A 23,178-nucleotide genomic window follows, 5' to 3' on the forward strand; every position below is an offset into this window, starting at 1 on the left:
GCCAATCTGAATGCATGGCTGCTAACAGTGATTGATGTGCCTAGCTTGGTTTGTAATTTTACGACAGTCGTAAATATGTAAAGTGACAGAATAAGCGATGGAAAAAGACTGGGAATGACCGAGCGATTCTGAAAATGATGGATCGAGCGATCACTTATTTGGTCCCTGAAAACCTATCACTGGAGCTATTATTATGTGGGATGAAAAAATGGAAGTGTGATTCATGCTTTTAGATCTTTAGTTATTTTATTGGCAAATTTGACACAGTTACACGTTAGCGTATTGCAAATTTCATGGAACAAGTGTGAGATAATCAAAAGAGAAACTATTTTTGTGGCTTCACGGCAACATGTGTAATGAGAAACATTTTAGTATTTGCAGGTAAGTTCTATCTTACCAATTTAGTAAGTTATAGACGTGTTTAAAGTACATACATGTTCCAAGCATGCTTGAGTATAGTAATCGCATTTCAATACTTCACTGAGAGAACATTATAGCCAAATCACTATTTTATTCTGGGATAGCTTTAGATAAGTTATTAACATAGCTTTAATTATACAATGTCTTTTAAAAGGCACAACACATTTGTAGCATTACATAAAACATATAAACATCACAACAAAAACACGTTAAATTCTCATAAGTCACATAGGTGCATGCCATATGTAGAGTTTCATAGGAATAGGGAATCACTATATGCACATAAAATGTATAACAAATCATAAATAAAGTACATATAAGGTTAGATCAAATAACCATACATTTATCATGAAACAACCCATGGCAGTCATTAAATGACAGAGATGAATTATAAAATATAATTAACTTTTTGCAACATTTAAGCGATTAATAAAATTTTACAAATATTTAGAGAAGTCCTGTTAAGAAATGGCATCATTTTTAAATTTAAGTTACTAATATTATCACTTATGACCAAAATTCACTTGACTCAATATCAAATGCTATTCGAGGTCTTAATTCCTTGTTTAATGAATGGAACACACATTCACAGAGATGAGTTATCAATTATCTATTGCCGCTGCGAGATAATTTTAAATGTGTACATTCCTTTGGTGTATTCAAATAAGAAAGTGATGGATAAGTTACCACATTTGAAGAAAAAAAATTAACAATAAACATATTTACAAGGAATACCTGCAAATTGAAGATCTTCAACATTTCTTGATTGTTGATATTGAAGCTAGACAATAAGAAATTTTGACATGATCTAAATGAAGCAAAATATGTTTCATGCAAGAATATTCGGAAGAATTCACATAGCCTCAAAGGAATAATAAAAATTCTAAGCCATATCACTTTTTAAAAATCATTACTACCTCATGTTTCCAGGCTAGTGATTAAGAGAGCAGTAATAAATACAAGAATATACATTTCAGATATAAAATTGATCATTACAGGCACTTCAATAACAACATAAAAGAGAAAATAAAAAACCTTGATAGTTACACGATTATTTAAAAAAATTGGAAACGCTTAGTAATGTCCCTATAACATTTTAACATTTATAAGAAAAAAAGAGTTAAAGTATGGCACAACATAATTAAAAGAATGATAGAGATGATAATATTCATATTAACAATTGTATACAAAGCCATTTGAGAATACAACTAAGTAAGTACAGATATAATTAGTGACTGATTAAACCGCTGAACTGAGCGACTGTGTAAGCATTGTGGTTGAAGAGTTTGTTAGGAGAGAAATGATGAAAAAAAATTCCAATACTGCTATTTTGTTTTGAATTAGATTACGGAGAAGATAAGATTTCATTATATGTCTACCAAAATATATATATATATATCACCAATATCTCTACATTCAGCAGTTGGGATGTTTTGATCAGAGAACAAAAATGAAAAGCATTACAGCAACATAATCATCTTCCAAAAAAAAGTAGATCACTAGCGGCACATACCACCTAAAACCTCCAAATTTTATCTTAGATATACTTCACGGAAATAGCCAATAACAAAAATAATTACTTAAAACCTAATTTCTAACGTATAAGCTTTCAAAAGGAAATAATAGTTCGACTTCTCAGGATAACATGAAACCACACAACAAATGATAGACATATGTATGGTATCATAATTTTTAAGAGAGTGGAATCGAGTGCAACAATAAGTGACACGTATGCATGACATTCATCATTCCACAAAAAGAATTGCGATCTATACTTGGTTTCTTAAAGATAGTTGCCAACTAGCCACTGTTTTTATTAGACTTAAATTGACACAAAAGAGCTTTAAAACCTTCATCCTCTAAAAACTTACACTGATACTTCTTAAAAAGTACAGTAAAAGATGAAATGTCTGAGATTCAAACAGAATCCAATTAAAGAAAAAAATTTTCAACCAATTCCAGAGGTAGTCATTCCCATTATTACACCATGTGATGATTTTCTAATTCCATGACAATGAACTTAATATCATTTATTAAAGCTACAAATGACCCATCATGAATCCATAAATATTCTGAATAATATTACACCATTTAGTAAACATTCATATGTTTGACATAATGAATTTAAAAAAAACTGAAATACAACAACTACTTAGGTCATAAGTTGATTTATAATCATCATATGATGTTTTACTATGTGAACTTAAATGTTTATCAATATCAAGGCATTGGGATGATGAAAAACCAAAAACAGAGTGAATCAAATAAATAAGAAAACTTCACACTAACTATTACAGGTTAAACCAAAGTATACTTGGAAGCATGAAATACCTAAATGGAGTGCTTCTTTTGCACAACCGACGTAGGTGAAAATGAGATTTAGTAAACAAATATTCCAATAGAAGAAAGGAATCACAGAAAATGAAGAGCATGTTCCACCATGCTAGTTCTCAATAAAATATATGGCATTAACAAATGTTCACCTTGAGAGAACCTTACGTTTCTATGAATTGTTTTATTATAAAAATTAATATTATTATATTGTTAAACTTGATGCGTAAGAAAGAGGAGCATGACTATCTAGGAATAAAAGCACGGGAAAATAAGTGGCTTTGAAGTATAGGTATTATATCCAAATAGCTGTATCCTAAATAAGATTAAATAAAGAGCTTCGAAGAACGACAGGGACTCGGTGACAAAAATCGGTTGCTTACCTCAATTATCCCGGTTAGTCTAAAAAAAGATACTTATCTAAGTTTCCACAAAAAAAAAGGAAAAACTACGTTGATTACTGGATATTGAGGTAAATTTCACTAATTTGATGAGGATAAAACATCCCTCCCGAGGGAACCATTCCCCCCACACTACTAAGACAGCATATTCCAGATAATGGTCACCAAATCCATTTTCCAATTTTATTAAGAGCACGTTTCCTAGAAAAATCCACTCAAATTGATTTAAAAGTAAAAACGGCATGCCACAATGAAGTATCAAAACAAAATGGACGGACAATACGGACTGCATTCATGCAAAAATTTTATTTCCAAAAAGAATAAATTCATCCCACTCCAAGTAGTCCCTCTCACAAAGCTACTTCCCTCAGGTTCTCAACTTGAGAAAAATGGAAATTCTTAAGAGTGATGAATTACAATGCCATACAGCAAATTGGAATAGATATAAAGGACCATAAGCATTGCAAAGTCCTTAGGGTCGAAGAAAAATTTCTTGTACCGCACTCAGATCATGGACTGTGAAAGGTAACGGGAATATATAAATGAAATCAAAGCATAAAAAAATTGAGAAATTTGTTACAGTTCGAGTCAGACTGAAGGAAACAAGAAAATCTGCCATTTAGGCAAACGACTGGGTACAAAGTTCACTGAGCCAAGCTATATGTATAGAGTAGTGCATGAAAGAATCCATACGTTCAATGAAAAAACTGTGAAGAGTTAATAAGACAACAACAACTGATAATTCTATGCATAAGAAATTTTAGTGAATGACATCTATTTGAAACAAAAGCCAAGGGTATACGCAAGTAATGAGATTAAATTCGAAAAACTGTCTAACCAAGTGTTTTAGATTTACTGAAGAAGGGTAGACTACAACACCATGACCCAATCAGGTGAACCAACACCATTTTCATAACGTCACTGTATCCTCCTCTCGACTAGAAAATAGGGGCAGTAACCAACAATAGAAATATGAAACACCTTCCACATGATAGTTAAATACCCTGTCCTAAATTTATTATTGCATCATTTTTAAGCATTGTATAATTTGCTTTATTTACAGTTGAAAAGTGCTATTTTTCACTTTGGAGTGCTCGATCCAAAATATTTCAAAACAAGAATGCTAACTTCAAAAAGATAAGCAACACAAGAAACAACAACGATACAACGTTTAATTCTACCCATCTCACCACAAAAAGGTGACAGTCATAACAATTTTAGCACATAGATTGTGATGATCTTATGAAGGGCTTTACCCAAATCTCCAGCATATCACAAATGAGCAAGCCATAACCCAGGCATTATGTGATGAATTGACAGAAACTACTACCTAAAGCACCCAACTAAGGCACATCAATAATGCATCACTTAGAGAAGCAGATTATTTCTTATTAACAGTCACTATGCATAGAAGTAGAAAGTTGTGCAATTGAAAGACAATTTCATCAAATAAAAATCAATGAAACCAATAGCATTGTGCCTCCATATCGTTTTGCACTGGTGAATAACATTCAAAGGCACTTGACCGGCCCACAAAACATTTCATTCTCACAAACATTTTACAAACCAACTTCAAAATAACATAACGAAACTAATGTATGAAAAGATGTGAAAAACACATAGGCCAATTCGGTGATGGCTTTCTTTTAATAACACGCACTAAGTTTACGTGTAATTTTTCTCACCTTTTGAGAGAACTCGATTATGACAACAACCAATGTGAAAAATCAGTCAAATACCACAGTCAGCATTGTACCATCAAGTATACACACTAGATTCAGCAATTGAAAAATAGTGTAGCTAAATTATAATGCACAACGTGCATTGCCTAATTTTACATGCTCCCACTCAATAGCCCTCCTTCATTAAATGGAAAAATACGAGAGACAGTATAATTCCGCCAGGAAACTATGAAAGAGTAGGCAAGAGAATGGCTAGCAGTCATTGTACAATACAAATTTTGCTAACTTCATGCAACAGGAGTGGCGGTGGAGCATGCACCCGCTGCACCTTCCCTTGGAGCCTGTGGTGTACTTTGTGGAACGAAGTTTATCACCTCTTCATACACAAGCTCTGTGGAAAGTGAAAATTATCATAAATACATATAACAATTAGAGTGTAATATGAGCACATATACAAGTAAATTCCCCAAAACTATATGCCCTTGGGCAGTGCCTTAGTGCCAACCAATGAGCCTTCAAACGACTTTGGTAACCAAATGCTGTCCTCGTGTGCCAAAATTTGAAGCATGTACATATGAAATCTCAGTGGCAAAAAAATGAATTACACTGCAAATACATAAACTTAATTTATCTTTCTCGAAAATCACCTCTATTTTCCCTCTCAATGCCTCAAAAATGATCATATCATTCTCTTTATACTTTTTCCAGTTTGGCTGTGCCAGCAACTGTGACCACAGATAATTAGCATTGTTACAAATTACCGATATTTTGGTAACCAACATGAATTCAGATGACGGTTATCGGCTACCAGAGTATGGATCTTTGTTAAGATCATAGTGTTTGGATGTGGCATAATTTCTATGCATATAATCATTTCGGGTAACCGATTTCTTTACAGAAAACAGACTTTAACAGTAGTGTTCCACTGCCTAGAAGTACAGGTGGGTCATTTTGACTCTTTTTTTTTTTTAATCTTCTGATCAATAATTTTATGAGAAATCATTTCATCAAGTGAACTGGGCGAAACTAATAGACATCTTTAAGAAAAAAGGCACAGACTGAAGGAATAGGTGACTCTAGTAACCTGTATATGGCTCAAACTGCACAATTGAGGGTAACAAACAAAGAGATGGTCGAAATGTGATACAGGACTGTCCAGTACGATATTTGATGTTTAACCTCTCTCTCATGTGCGACACAGCAAATGCGTCCTCTATGCTTCCATATTTTATCACAACTAAGTTATTTACACAGTTGATATCGGCCCTTTCACTTTATTCTATATGCATATGTAATATGAATATCATTTGTGCAGCACCGACTAAGCTAGTGCAACATATCGGCTGAAAGTAAATTCTTTTCTAACATTTCATTGAAAATCATAGATAACTTTGCAATGGATTGCCAAAACAGCTCTTCCTCCTTTTTTCAAATAGCAAATAAAGAAATAAATATGTTAATTAAGAACGATTGCAGGAATAAAGGGGTTTTGTTTCCCACCTTAAAATATTACTCCATACATGTAGCAAGCGATTTATGGGCCATTGAGAGTGCTTGCTACACTATGTTTCAATAGAAATTGAATATCAGGATAATTTATCAAGCATGGTTGAAATAGGGAATCTACCTTAATCGCCATGGTAATTGAAGGCATCACTAGGACAAAGCACAAACCCCAGAAAAATTCGGGAACCAATGAGAAAACAAGAACTTAAAAATAGAACAATTTTATAAATAAAACATAGAACTCACTCTTCCAATTATCCACAGTAAGATTCATGTCCTCAAAGCTCTGGTCATAAGGAGCAGAAATCGGTTCATCTGAAGGATCAGCATACTGAGCTAGATACTTGTGAGCAAGAGCTTGCTCTGCTGTGATTCGCTTATCAGCATCCAATTCTAGCATTTTTTCAAGGAGATCAATAGCTAGAATAGCAACAATCCATAAACAGAAATGAGCAAACACACTATTATAATATGATGGCATGTAAGTTTATCATTTCATGGCCAGTTTTTTAAGACCTTGAAAGTATGAATCATATCTATACTGTTTTTTTAGTGTCTAATTAAAATTTTACTGGACACTAAAATTGAGTTTTAAGACTAACCCCATTAATATCATCACATTCTTAAATGCTAAGCTAAGCTAACCGGAACGAACACTCATTTTCTCCGAAAGGATGCACTATGTATCTATTAGTTCAAATTAATCAGATATGAAAGGCCATTATGAGTAAGGAGGGTGGTTTGGGGGTCAAACCCCCATAAAACCCTTTTATCTTGGAAAGTTTCCACAATAGACACACAAGCCATTTCCCAGCTTTTTATTTTCAACACAATACCAGTTTCAGCTCACAGGGCCATCTCCAGGTGTAAGACCTATCAACCCTTTCCCGCAGGTGCCAACAATTGGAAAACCTTTTCCGAGCTACGAGTAGCATGAGAATATTTTAAACCCCTCTCTGTGCGGAGATCTTCTTTTGGGTGGAGTAACGCTGGTACATATTTTCGTCCCTGAGATTTGGGACCCAGCTCAACAGGGCAGCCGTCCTTTACCCCAGCCACTGGACTACACTCTCTAACCCTATCAAAGCACCAATCCGCGGTCAACTTATTGCGTTACCACTGTTTTTTTTCAACCAAACATTGTATTTGATTTTCAATAATTTACTCTTCTAAAATAATTAATAACATTTTTTTAAGCATAGTGGAATTTTAAACGGATTTCCAGCATTAATAACAAATAAGTTAGTAAATAAAAGGTAATAAGGCTATAAGTCCGGAAGTACATTATTTTTAATGCTAAAATTTCGTATAAAAATTGTTTATGCACAGGACAAAACAAAGAATTCATTTCTAAGTACATATGAAAAGTTGTAGTATGCAACAAAATATATCCTTTAAAAAAACTGCTGATGATATAACCACTTCGCAACGGATCCCTACGGTGAGGATGATCATAAATGAGTGTGAGGGTCACGCTTTATTGCATGGGGAGTGGCCGTAAGGACTCGCTGAGCTGTTCCCCAGACCAGGCCTGAATGCATCGGACAATTGCTACCTCAGCGATCACTTCCCTTCCCTCGCATCAGCTAGAGCCGACGTCCACTCATTTACGTTGAAAAATCTGCAACAGCTATACCCAACATCAGGTGCTATGGGTTTGAAAATTTCCGTCGGCTCCACATTGGCCGACGTCTGGCACGAAAGGGTTAAGATGGCTCTGTGAGCTGAACATAGTACATACTGTGTTTGAAAATAAAAAATAAAATGCTAAGTGTTTCTATCAGGAATTATCTAATGACCTAACAGACTCCAGGACATAGCTGCAGCCAGCATGTCACGAGAGGGTCCAGGGGTGAAACCCCTCTTAAATTTTTGGGAGATACAATCTTAAATATACCCACTGCAACTGAGTCCCTCTCTAAATTTTCTTATAGCTACAGGCTTGATACAAGGTACCAATATTAGTCAGCAAGTTCAATAACACTCCAGAATGTTTGTCCATGAAATACTCACCCAGAGGGTTAGCACCTTTGAAAACGTCTTTGAAATCCTTTTTCTTCAGCACCGGAAGAGATTTAATGTAATTTCTGGCCTAAAAAGAAACCATGAGTAATCCTTCAAATAAATAATAAGATCATCATCACAATGAATTCACTCTCTTAAGCATGAGTAAAATTTAATTACCACTATACTATCAAAAATGTAAAATTTCATGGTAAAAATAATAGCCAGCATCCCTTCAAGAACCAAAAAGAAACAGAAAAAAGGAGTAAATTAAAGAAGTAGGAAAGGACCACATTTGGAAGGAAATTTGCAAATATGACACGCATTCATACAACACATATGAAACAGGGATGAGGACTGAAAATTCATAAGAAAAAATTTTATATCCATTGAACATAGAAACTTCACTTCACTAAAATACATCTGTAGCCACAGTTTCAAGATCATAAATCATAGAAAAGGTCATATCACGTCTAACAAACAATATGTAATTTTAAAAATTTGCTCTTTTTTTCTGCATACATATAACCGAAAGACTAAGAATAATTAATTCTCACACCTATCCAGTAATACTTGACTTCTGCCATAGTAACCTGTGACACCTATAACTTTCACGGCCATGTAGAAAAAATAGATGGTTATGATGGGCAGCAATAAAAAATATTAAGTTGAAAGAAAAATTCCTTTCAATTGATAATACACATTGCAGTTTGGCATAAGTAACGTTTACATTTTGCATAGCTTTTATTAATTATGTATGCCAAATTCATGTTAAATTTCCCAAAAAGCTGATAGAGGGACCTGACCAAGCTTATTAAACACACATATGAAGGCACTACACCCTACAATAGATGAATGAACATACTAATAATTTTTATTAGAAAAATCTGAAAGAATAATTAAAATTTTAAGCACATCCCCAACCCTAATAAGTGTTCACTAGGCTGATCAGGAGCGTTCCACTCAGAGCTAATACCTAAATGAAAAGTGTTCTCTATATTTCAAAATTTTACCCTTGATCACTCAAAAATGTTCTTAAAACACTGGCTACAGAGATAACAAAAGAAGAAAAATACAGCGACAATGGTAAAAAACATAAAACTAAATGATGTAAGTGCACACTTTGCAAAATAGGGTGGTTCTCGACCAAATAGAATAAAATGCACATTTTCTCATAAAAATAAATAAACAATTTAATACACAATGCCATATGCATGCATAAAATTCATGGATATAGATAACTCAAAGGCGGACAAAATAAAAATTTACATAGAAAATAAACGAATATGAAAGTAAAAGAATGAATCTAAAACATGCAACTTCTACCATCCCATGAAACATTATAGTCTTCAAAAACATTGCCAGTAACAGCATTACTTGCTACCCTCAATATGCTTAATACTTTTTTTGATAAGAATTCTTTACATCTAACTCATAGTAAACCATAGCCCAACCCAAATTAACCTATAACCCATACTCCAAAAGGTCACATCCACATTAATTTCTATAATAAATATGATATTGCTGGACTACCTAACAGTGCCAACTCAATAGAAGACCAGAAGAGCACCTTCACAGTACTACATAATCTAAAGAAAACTTAATGACCTCAGTTTTTCAAGACCACCAAACAGGGAAAAAATTCCAATATCAAATCTTTATCGACATATCTCTCCAATATACATACGTACTTGTAAAGGCTGAATGAATAACTACGATTCCCCTTAAGTGATTCTTCTACAAAGAAACAGGAGAGACTATTTAGTGAATACCAAGGATCACACGGGCCAAAATACTCCCAAGGTATAATAATTAATTTCCTAAGAATGCATCCATCCCACTGAACAACAACCCACACGAAAGGAATTACATACTGCAGAGTTGTACTGGAAAAATCATGAGTAGAAATGTTAGCCCAATAACAGGAGATCTAGCATGGGATTCCCATGAGGGAAAAGAGACACAAAATAGATGATGCACGCAAAAATACGCACCCCATTACTGACATGAACAAGAAGATGACAATGTTTGCAGTACAAACGGGCATTTTTGAAATAATGGGTGGTAGAGGGATTCTTCCTTCATTTCCATTGACATCAATTCTCTAAATATAATAATCCAATCAAATCAATCCAATACTCCTGCAGGGTCGAGCATGAGGATACTTCCCAAATTAAAATTAGTCAAAATAAGGGGTTAATTCCCAAATTAAAAAAAAATACACACTTCACAAATGAACTCATAAAAAAATATACATGCATTCACAATATTACATGTAACTGTGTTAATATTTAGTCAAATTCTATCGATACAAAATTTTAAAACTTATTTTAATAATAGAATTTTAATGATAGAAGTCAGAGAATTAGCAGTTTGTTCTAGGATTTTCATAACTCCCTCACCAAGATAACTTCCTTTGCATTCGAAACATCTTAAGAAGATGAACCAGGGATTTCAAGATTTGATCGAATCCCAGCTAATTCATGCATTTGAAACTCATTTGTTTCCATTGACAAGAGATAAGAAGTACCACTGTTGTAAGAAGGAATGGGTTATGAATTACAAGATTGGAATGAATCCAATAAAATCTATCAAATTCAATGATTTGAGATTCGCCTTTCTGTAATTTTTATCTCCTGGAATGGCACTAAAATTTCACAATCAGTAGAGCTTTAATTATCCATCTTAATTAAGGAGAAAGCAAAAAAAGAAACCTATTAACAGAGGAGACTACAAAGGCTTCCACATGTAGGGGGTACAATAACCCTTTGTTAACCCTAACAATCTAATACAAAATATTAACTTTAATCCTAAAATACCATAATAAATAAATAAGGAAAAGCTATAGCTTCTAAATTGTAGAAAGTTAACTCTCTTGCTCTCATAGGCATACAAATGACTAAATTTTTAAGAGGGTGGTAACAAGCACTGTAGGAACCACACGAAAAAAAAAGCCAAAACATGCCTATGCCTAAACATCGTAATTTTCTTAACAACTCAATGTCAACTTTGGTTAAAGTGCCATCCTGTCCCTGCATCTTTTGTAGCCATTGCTCTTAAAAAAAACTAGATGTTCTTGAGGAGGGAAGGGTAAGAATGGAAGAGTAGGGGAGGAAAGGAGTGGGAGTATTCGAGGGTATCCGCAGAAACAGGCTCGGGAAGTGGATAATCCAGTGAATAGTGAATCAAATAATGGATAACCAAAGCTCCACTGTATTTCGTACCGCTAAATAAAATATTGATAGACGTGAAAAATAAAAAAAATACTTTGTTATATTCCATGCTTCATTTCAAATATGTAGTACGACCCGAGTTTCTGCATATCATGCTATCATCAGGTGACATGCTATCAACACCTGATGATAGCATCATATGCAGAAACCCGGGTCATACTGTTTGAAATAAAGTGTGGAATATAACTAAGTATTTTTTTATTTTTAACATGAAACAGTTCCACAAAATAACGCCGGAGACCATGTCTTATATTGATAAATGTGAAAAAATATGAATCAAAATATCCAAGTAACTAAGGAGACTTCCGGACACTTTTTATCACTGGAGTATGAAATGAACTCAAGAGGGATAGCAAAAGAGACAATATTGGAAAATTGAAATTGTCTCCTATACATTCACTTAACAAAGCTATTCTTAAGATAAATATTCAGGGGACCCACATGACTTTAAAAAAGTAACTTATAATCTCATGGAAGACTAATGCACATTCCAGCTAACCTTGGGATGAAAATTTACTATTACACTCCAGATTGATTGTTAAAACATGTATCACAAAAAGTATTTGTGAAATCACTAGTGCAACAAGAAGACTGGACAATTACGTTTACAAGGCGACAAAAATTTTTTGAAGCAAAAATTATAACATACATCATCTACGCACGAACAGTGTTACATGGATCAGTTGCACACAGCATCATTTGAACAAATGACAAACATGATAGGAAATAATTTTTTTAAGGGATAAAATTGACAAAGAAAAAAGAATCATGATTTGATGGAATGACGAAATTAATAACAGACACTAGGTCAAGACTTAAACCTAACATAAAACAAAGGTTTGGAGACAGAAAATACATTTCACCCTACCTCTTTGCATGATATTTTCTGCAGCGTTTCATCACTAGGTGTGCCACACAAAACAAAAATGCGGGTTAAAAGATCAATATCTGATCAAAGGCTGTTAAGGAGCTAAGCAATTAAGCTTCTCACGCTGACCAAAGTTAGACTGGACGCCAAATAAGCAGCATAAATATCACTCACTTGAAATTATTATAAAATAAGCAATGTTTAGATGCATAAGTGAAGACTACCATGCCTAGCGATTAAGAATTATAAGTCTACTTCTCTAAGATCTCTTACAATCCAAAAACTTCAATCCAATTAAAAATATACATGATCATCCATAATTCAGGTGAGAAAAGCAGTTTTAAAAAAATTATACAATGGCAATATTAGCCTCCACTAGCTATTCTGGAAATCACCTCATTAAGTTTTTTACGGTGCTATCATTAGATAATCTCCCATCAAAAACTGGTAGAAATAAAAAAAATCAAAAGTAGCAGTCCATACCTGATTAAGCCAATCTAATATTGTTAGCACCAAGTGAAATGCTTCAATTGCAGGTCAGATTTAAGTACACAGCCTCACTGATTACAATTCTTTTTCCTTTTGAATGGGAAAAATTGATTTATACTTCTCCAGCAAATAAAAGTACATCACTAAAACTACTGAAATAGTTGTATTGAATAATTACAATGCATTGAAAGTATATAGTATAAAGTACAGGGAATTGAAATTAAAAAGAGATAAAAGAAAATTAAAATTTAACTTGAGTAGTGGGTGACTTGATTCCATTAAATTAAAGTGAAAATAAAAATATTTGTAGGTGATCAGATGAACCTTCAATAATTAAGAAACAATAAGTAATGGGATGAAAAAAATGTATACATCAAAATGTAGTCAAAGCAATAATCAAGAGATACACTTACATAGAATTGATGGAGATATTACTTATGCTAAACTTATTTCAATTGAATCTAAACACTAAGTCGGAAACTGATTAAATTAGGTCAACACAGTAGAGTTACAAATGCAAGAATTTAAGCAAAATCGAGGATAATAAAATGAGAATCACACCTAGAATAACAAATACACCCAACCACAGGCCACAAATTAAAGGGGATTAAAATCAAAATAACTTCAATGTACAAAAACCACCCAAATTTTCTTCTCCAGTACCAATAATAACAAAAAGAATGCAAGATTTCATAGATGACTCAACCACACATATGCCTTTCAAGCAAAAGATATTATTCTCAAATTAAATGCCAAAATTCCTTGCAATAATACGTACTTATTCTATTATCCGTAACTTTGTACACTATTGTTTGCTAGTAAACAATATATTTAATCAAAATAATACTATACACCATTCAAATTTCAATCTTTCAACTAAGCTGAAGAGATATGAACATTGGTCACTCAATCCCTTCACCACAAAAGGAAAAGAACCACGGGTAAAAGCAACATAAATTATTGCCTACACGTAAAAACCGGCACCAAACCAAATGCCACTTAGGAAATAGGAAATGTTCCGATGAAATACCAGGAAAAAATTCCTACACCTCCTACTTGACTGATTACTGTATACATACAACATGACGATTTTTTATTGGTAATTGCTCACCTCCCCTGATGACATAATTTTATGGCAGACAGATCTATAAAAATATAAAACTAATAGAAAAATAAAGAACCACAAAGATAAAAAAGGAATAACATACCAGAGGCTAGATCAAAAAAGGATAAGAAATATGAAAACAATGGTAAAAGAATGGCAATGGCCGAGTCCACCTGTTCTAAGTTATGTAGGTAACTTTCCCAATTGAGAGATGATGTTGGCACACCGTTACCATAAAAATAGGTAGCAGATACAAAAATGTGGACTTTATTACTTCTCTTAATATATCAGGCATGGAAATACAGAAAAGTTGGTGAATCAGCCCATTCTGGTACACGCAAATAAAGCATGAAGTTATATAAAATACTGTTTCTCTTCTTCACAATATTCACAATTGAAAAAGAAACAAAAAGTAATCACGCACACGTTTCTTTTAAACAATATCACCTGACATTATCCCAAAACTCATTTCAGAGGATAGAATTTCACTTGAAACATTTAAATTGTAATAAGGTGAATTTCACTAGGAAAAAACATACCAGATGTATGTTCAACCTACAAGAGAGTTATGGGAGCAAGAGCTGTTAATGTTTGAATCAACTTTTATGTGACACGAAAACTCACTATTGAGAATGAGATTGTGTTAACCCATACTTTTTGAAAAATATGAATTAAAAAATGTTGGCATATGATGCTAGAGTAAAATTAGGGGTTGGACTAGATTTTCCAACAGAAGTACTGTAACACATTTAAAGCAAAGACCAAAAATCCATCACCTAATGATTCTAACAAACTTTAATCGCAAAAATCACTCCAGGATATAGGTGAGGCACAGAAGCATGACTGGATTTTATGGTTCACTCAACATTTAAAACTTATTTATAAGATTCTCAATTCCACCATCGACTGCCCTGCATTGCTCTCTTTTATCAATTTTAAAGTTCCACCCCGCCCTACCCGTTCTCATCCCCTAATCCACATTCCTAGACTTTCACTCACTAAACGTTCGTTTTTCTACCGCATTACTTCTGTGTTGAACTCACTCCCTCCACACCCCCTTTGCACTTCCATTGAAATCCTTCATAAGCCTTTCCCTATCCTATCTGTCACTGAATTAGTCTGTACCTGCAATTCATTGTTGTCCTTTTGTTTTTGTAAATGTAATTATTGTTTTCTACTATTGTATTGTGTTATATTGCGTCTTCATCCTCTAATTTATGTATTGTTACCTGGCCGCTATAAAATGGCAAGTACATGCTGTATGTGGTTCTCTTTCTTTAAAATAAATAAAAAAAAAGACTTCATCTCAAAAACCATAGCAAGGTTGACCAAAGAAATTTTGGCATTGCCATACAGTAGGCAATAAGGCAGCAAAATCTCCAACCACAACTGCTCAAAGTTCTCTTATGCCAATGGGCAACAAAAATTGGAATACAGGTTTCCAATGATAGGATGTTAGATCATCAATTTTCCAAGTTCTTCACTGTGTCATTTAATTATCAGCAAGCCTTTTATCAACTTAGCAACAGAGACAACTTATTCAGTGAAGAATGAATTAAGGGCAGTTTAATGCCCATGAAAGACTGGTAGAAAAAAGTGGAACAATACAACAGAAAAAAAGGAAATATGTAATACAAATTACCCGACCCTGATGCATTTCAAAGGCATCAAAGATATACTATTCATTGCTTCCTTTACATTTGGTTCAAAGCATCCTTGGAAAGTTAATTTTTCGATTCTTATCATGGGTAAATCAAGCTCTCGCAGAAATATATATGACTGATTTGAACATAAAATGGTATGTGATCTATTAAGTTCAAAGCTGAAAATGATAATGTTGTTGAGGTTGAGTTGATTACATGAGATATTTATTTCATCTGTGAATTATTTTATAAACATACCAAAATAAAACTTGGAAGACTAATTTTCAATGTGATCAGTACATGTATTACAAAATAATAATATAAATACGAAAAAGAAATGGGTTAAATAAATTGAAAGAAGAGTTTTTTGAGTATAAGTTCATGTTAGATAAAATTTATTCAAACCCTTGGTTTTTATTCATTCGATTAAACTGTCCAATTTCCATCACAATACAGGTAGCAGATTAGGTGCAAATTGTGATGAAAGAATTTTACTCTGAAAATTCATGCTCAGCAGCCATGCAAAATAAGATATTTTTCAGTACATATTATTCTGTAAAGATGCCTTTTGGGAATATGACCAAAACCAGAAAGCTTTGACCATGACCTGCTAATCTATCTCCTTCACAAAAATGTTCAAAGCCGAAAGTACATGGAAAAGTGAAAAATTACTCAGTTATAAATGCTTGTAGAGATTCCTATCATTCAACAACAATCCCTAAAAATTTCTAAGCCATCTGTCCTGTATTTTATTGTGATTATTTTTGTGCATTTTTTAGAATTTATTTCAATATGCATCAATGCTTTTTTAAAATTAATTTCTCCTGACAAGTCCTATATCTATGTTAGAGTGTTCTACTATCACATACTATCTCAGGACAAAAAATATTACAATGATTATTATCACCACTTTAACCACAGTATCTTTGTCTAGTTAGGGAGACAGAGTATTCCATGTTATTTGCTAGAGGATAGCCAAGGGCTGACCTTTGCCCTGGGAAAAAGGACTAGTATGCAGGCACATCGAATTCTTAATGCCTTCTAACAATCTAAAAAGCATGCGGCCATTTCGGTCACTCTGCCACTCGAGATCCAGGGCCCCAACACACAAAAACCCCTTACGTATCCAGGCCTCCTGAGTCTGACGCAGGTCTTCCCTTTTTCTGCACTCCAAGCTTTACAAGATACGCTAAGCCTGCATTTGGATGATGACCACCAACCAGATGGCTAGACACTAGCAGAAACCTTTGTAAGTGTTCAAAGCTCAAACTGGCAGGTAAAGTTCTTTGTTTCTTAATTTTGCACAATGGACAGTGAGATAAACAAAGGTGCTTTTTTCACTGATCTTGCAATCTGAATTTCTTGAGACCCTTAACACCATCTGGTATTTAACACTTAAAATTGCACCCATGGAAAAATTAAGACCTCAATCATTCAAATAAATATGTTAACATTGCAACATACATTATCATGAGCGAGCCTTATTCACCAAAAAAAGGGACAGAATTTACCGCTTATTTCCTTATCTTAATCTTATCATTTTAACTCCTTCAAAGCTTCTATCAATATAATTTCTACTGTTTTATGACTTGAGACTATAAAGTAATGTGTCACCACCTTTCAGAAAAAAGAGCAGGGAGCAGTTACTGCTAGGGAGGAATGTCACATCAAATTGAAACGGAGACTACAAAGCACTAACAACATATGCTAATCTTTAAGAACATATGTACTACATACGAGCACTTTTGCATTAAGGTAGCACTACTAAGCAATATTAATCAAGCAACATGCTGGCAACTTGCCAACAACAACGTATGCAAGAAAACAATCGTGTATTCAAGAATATTATAGTGCAAGCAAGAAAAGACCTTTCTTCACTCCTGACTTCTCATATATGTACTCACCGATTCACTTGATATTTTCTGCATAAATTCTTCCTTGGGAGTTCCCAAAATCTCCATAATTAGATTTAACTGGTGGATATCTACAAGGATGGCTAAGGGAGGAAATATTTCTACTTTCATGCAAATATTGTAGAGAAACAGTGGCATAGTGGCAGTGAATAATGTAGTTGGCTGCCAATGCAGTTGACTCCATGAGAATGTTTGGAAGAACTTTCAAAACTAGAACAATGCATACTCTGATTGAATGTGGTACATATTTAAATGCCACCAACCTGCTACTGTAAACACAATTAAAATGCCATACTGGATTTCACCTCAATAATTAACAACATCAATGATGATAAGAGAATGAAATGCATGAAACATGGTGCTTAAATAAAAATTACATAAGCTACTACCAATACAATGCAGCCAAATATGGAATGAATACAAGAGCAAACACATCTTAAGTGCTCCAAAAATTTTGATACAGCCATGGCCTTAAAAAAGCCACCATACTATTGGTAAACAAATATAAAACTGAAAAATTCACAATAAAATATTCAACGACATACCAATCCATATAATGTCATATCATTTCTAGCACCTATCAAGCAGCCAACTACAACAAGTTCGATCTAACAGACTTTTAGCAATATCATCCATTATTTACTACAATAAGAATAAGGAAATCCATAGATACCTCAATATCAAAATACTGGTGATCAAACTAGAGAACTATAAGCATTCCCACTACAAATATTCTAAACTATACACTGAAAGTCCCAAATGTATGTGCACCAGGGGTGGCAAATGGAAAATAAAGCAAAATGAACCTTATTTCAAGATGCTTGAAGCGCGAATGCCATCCGTTTAAAATTTTGCACTTCATTCAGACAAAGAGTGAAAAATTAATTTTGGGGAGAAAAAATAAAATCGTGGCTAAAGATGTTAATACATTATAGCACTTGATTATTTGACTCATTTGGTGAAAGCTGGTCAACACATGTAAACAGGTAAATATAAGATAAAATTAAAACAGGTACATTGGTGGTATAGCTGGCAGAAAACCTAACCAGCAATCATGAGATCCTGGTTCGAATTCCAGCTAAGCCAAATGATTTTTCATGGTGAATTTCATCCTTGTTGTAAATCTTTTTTTAAAGGGCGTTTTTCCTATAGACCAGATGAGACAGTATAATATCTTTTTCGTAGATTTGTCTCATTTTTTTTAAACTAAGGTAATGAAGCTGAAAAGATCAAGATAGAAGCTCCTACACTTATAACAGGAGTGGTTTACCTTCCAGAATTACTCCATCATACTCATAAGTAATGAAAGTGTTTAATACTGTATATAATTTATATGTTTTTTTACTATATAGCTGCACAACTGCCCGTAAATAAACCTACTAATAAATTTTTCTAAATCCTCATTGGAGGTGGTGACTTTCATTTCTAACTCTGATGGTATTGAACTTAAATTTCCTGTAGGCTTAGGAAAAAAAACTTACTGAAAAAAATGTTTTGAGCTTATTTTTCTTCAAACTGCCAGTCATTTTTACCTCTATTTAATAATAACTAGCAATGGTGAGTTCCACTTAATTAGGCTAATTTTTGGCACTTCAATTTCAATTATCCAGCCATCAGGTCAATGAGAGGGAATGCAGAAGATTATAGGCAAGAACTATATGGAATTGTGTCATGCAAGGTTGTAACAATGTAAACGTCCAAATTCTGTACTTAAGGTACTTTCTAGCTGCCCTTCAAAAGGGCAGTAAGAAATAAAAGTACCAATTGAATATGTATGCTGCAAGAGCTTGATCATCAAAAATCATCTGTAACCACCAAAAAAGATACATTTAAAGGATGGCAGATTTATTCCCCTAAGACAGATGATTTATCCTTTAGTATTCTTAGCCCCACAGGCTGAGAAATGCTTCAACTAAAAATAAGATATGTAGCATTGCTATAATGCATATTTTGTCATTCATCCATTTCAAGCACTGGCTGCACCTTCATACTCATTTATGGTTTGCGGAACGACAAGGCAGAAAATTAGTATTCTTCGAATTAGACATTCAAAACAACTGATTTCAGAGGAAAAAATATTACCCATGTCACATCATAGTAATGTAACAACTGAAAACTCTAGTATTAAAAATTCCTTGACCTGGTTGGAGGCCAGGCAATGCCATTCTCTCGCTGGATTTTGGCCAAGGAAAAATGAAAGAAATATTACGAAGGCGACACAAATAACAAAGAACCCAATGAACTTCATAATAGAGGTTGGACACAGCCTGCCATCAGTGTCGAAATGACCCTAGGAACACAGACCAATGAGATACAAGGGAGAGAGAAACATCAAGCAGCAGGCTGAATAAATATCATCCAGAACGCAACACAGTCTAACTCAACCTGAGTAAGTCTCCCGGGTAGAGAACAAAACTCCTATGCCCCAAGCCAGCTCTACGCAACTTGGAATCCAGAGTGTATGGACCCTCAATTGTCAAAGTTGACAGATACAGTAGCAAGATATAAGAATAGGGTGGTTTCCTATTATTTTTTTATTGCCTTAATCGAAAGATTATTACTCCTGGAATACGTATTTCACGCTTTTAGATTTTTAAATGACAATGTATATCTATTTTTCGCGATTAAATGAAAAGTGAAAATTTTCAAGCGCGGGAAAACGCGACGGCTAAGTATGAATGCCGGGAAAACTCTGTGTGACGTCGTTCTGGTTCCCACTGCCGCAAGTGAGGTGACCTTGGGGCGAGGCTTTGAGCGCTGATACGGCACAGGATGCTAGCAGGTAGCAGAGTACCCTGCTAGCAGGTAGGGCTTGGCTTAAATAAGGATTATTAATACCTTATCAAACGAAGAAAATTTCCTACCTTAGCCAGTTTTAATAGGCGATTATTAAGACATGTTTTCCTGAGCTCTGTGCCTCATGCATGCATTGGTAATCTTAGACAAGTAAAACTCCTATCTACTAGTATAGAAACTAGGTCCCTGTGACGTCACATGGAGTGGCATCGCATGGGCGCCAATCTGGCCTTTTTCAAATGAGGATAAAATTGACCATTGCCATTCGTCTAAACATGTATTTCTAAAACCAAATAATTTATATATTATGAATACACTAATGGTGGGTAACGAATCGCAATCAATGCCTTTCATTTTCTTTGATGAAGGAAACTACCCTATTGCTAGAAAAAATATTCAATAAAAATGGATTCAACCAAGTACTACTTATTATATTCATGTAAAATATACTTCTTGTACTTGACGGTACCTGTGACCACACAACAAGTACTGTGCTGCAGATGAAACACACATATTCTGAAATGTGATCAGAATTTGTTTCTTAAGCAATAAAAATCTATGATGCAGATTTTACTCACCCTAAATCATTCCCAATGGTAATTACAAAAAAAGAGAAGAAAGAACAGAAGGCCGTAATTTACTCAATTTCTTAAAGACAAGTGAATGCCAAAAAAGAAGTCATATTTGATAATTGGATGGAGATGAACTACTGTACTGAAGGCAACTGGTAAATATTGCAAGAAGTTGATCATGATAACTCATTGCCATACATAACAAACTCTGCAAACTACTGCCATGACTTTCTCTTTAATACAGAGTTCTGCTCAACACGAACCATTCATATTCAATGGATCAAAGGCATTCACAGTGCAATATTTTGAGCAAATTTATACTCCTTCATGCTTTAGGAGATCATGATTTGATATGCAAGGAAATGAATAACAATAAAATTTCATACAATTACATACAAACTATGAGAAAATACCGTAATTATCTGATTAAAGTCCCCCCTTTTATCCAATATGCCCGTGGAAAAAGTAAAGGGGGGCCATATACCTATACATTTTTTTAAATTTTCCCAAAACCCTCAAAGTTAGGGGGGGAATGTATTCAGAGGGGGACTATAATCAGAGAAATACGATATGAAAAACATATTTTCAAATCCTCAGCCAGCAACTGCCCCTAATTTAGATTCAAAGCAACAAGCTTCAATAAACCAAAATTAATTTACCTCAGAACTAAATTACCAACAGAAAAATAACCTAAAAAGTATGTTTTCATATTCGAATGATGGATGTGGTTTAAATATGATAATCAAAAAATTTAAAGTATAAATTACAAAATCATCTAAGAAAATAGTATTCCATAAAAAATGAAGCAGTCAACGCAAAATGTGTGTACATGGCAATAATATGGGTGAAGTCAATAATATGACACAACATATAGAGGAACAGCATTTGGGTAATAAAAAATAACCACTATAGTATTCCCTAATTTATTACCTCATTACAACATAACTTTGACATATGATTACTATCACCATTACCATGGACAATTTCCAAGTAAATTCAAAAGTAAGAATATAGTCAAGAATACTATCATCTTTAACAACATTCAAGACATTGCATTGGATGATAATGGAGAATCGCATAAAAACATACATAGTAATTACGTAAGTGAAGTACAGCAACTAAACAAACTCAATAATCACTGGACAACCCCAAAAGAACACCAAATTAAGAGTACAGAATATGTACTACTCAACTAACTTGACACAAATTTCCACATCAAAATAATGAAGTCTCATTCACAGCGAGTCCTCTACTTCCAAACTTTTAAATCAAAAATGTAATGAGACACCACGAGCAATTTATCACGGAATTGAAGTCTGAGCCAAATTATTAAATTCAGCAAAAAGAAATTAATCTCTGATACCCAAGGTCCCACGCCAAAACGTACGCTTAGATCTGAAAGTCGTGCAATAGAAATTAGAAAAATGCCAAAAAAAAGTTCTCTGGCCAAGATGCCTAACAGATGATCGCACCACTTTCAAGACATATGCAGTAAAACCTCAATGCAACAAACAGTGAAATTACAAGCAAACCTCCATATTTTGACGTCACTGGCCCAATCTCTGACCCATCCAATGGACAATGCATGCAAAAGCCAGTGACGAACCTCTTAAATTACAAAAACTCCCGACAACAAAGTTTGCCCTTGGTCCCAAAAGATAGAAAGTGTCCCTCTATAATGAAGTATTTAAAAAAAATTAGCCTTATGCATTTAAAGGTTATTTTTCCATTGTCATTTATGTAATATGCAGTAAGTAGAACTGCAGAGGAGAGTGCCGCGTCTAAATTGTATCACTCCCAGCTTATCTGAGACTTACATTGTGGAGGGTATGGAGGAAACTTGACACTCTGGCTCAACGAAGACCAGAGTCAACTCTAATGGTTTCCACAATAATCAGTAAGCAAGGGAATTCAAACCTCCGCTCAGCTCTGTCTATTACTCTGCTCTGCATGGCTTCGTCTATTGCTCCACTATGCATTACTGGATGAACAACGACTGCGTTTTGGAACAGAAGAGCAGGTGTGCCAAACAGAATACCAATTGTGTTCAGCTTCTATGAAGGCATCATCATTTTCAATTGCCACTGCTCAAATGTTGTTGATAGACCAAAACATGTCATGCAAAAGTGAATTCGTTGGAAATATTGCAACATCTTATTTAACTAATATTAATAAGTAGTATGGTTTAATTGAAACATGGAATGAGTCCTACAAA

The 23,178-nt window shown here is 34.1% G+C and overlaps 1 protein-coding gene across 2 annotated transcripts in view; it reads right to left on the minus strand.

Annotated features, from left to right (window-relative positions):
• Positions 1-220: 220 nt before the first annotated feature.
• Positions 221-23,178, minus strand: part of LOC124157927 (mitogen-activated protein kinase p38b-like) — a 33,564-nt gene continuing 10,606 nt past the window's right edge. Inside the window, exons 7-10 of one of the 2 annotated variants that reach the window (XM_046533021.1) lie at positions 12,446-12,525; positions 8,354-8,432; positions 6,587-6,760; positions 221-5,225 (exon numbers count right to left, since the gene is read on the minus strand). In XM_046533021.1, the coding sequence (XP_046388977.1) occupies positions 5,122-5,225; positions 6,587-6,760; positions 8,354-8,432; positions 12,446-12,525 (437 nt within the window). In that variant the 3' untranslated portion in view covers positions 221-5,121. Of the gene's footprint in view, positions 5,226-6,586; positions 6,761-8,353; positions 8,433-12,445; positions 12,526-17,586; positions 17,667-23,178 lie in introns of both variants that reach the window. The other variant, XM_046533020.1, reaches the window with a different exon arrangement.

The sequence above is a fragment of the Ischnura elegans genome, chromosome 4 (assembly GCF_921293095.1).
Source record: "Ischnura elegans chromosome 4, ioIscEleg1.1, whole genome shotgun sequence".
NCBI classification, from domain to species: Eukaryota; Metazoa; Arthropoda; class Insecta; order Odonata; family Coenagrionidae; genus Ischnura; species Ischnura elegans.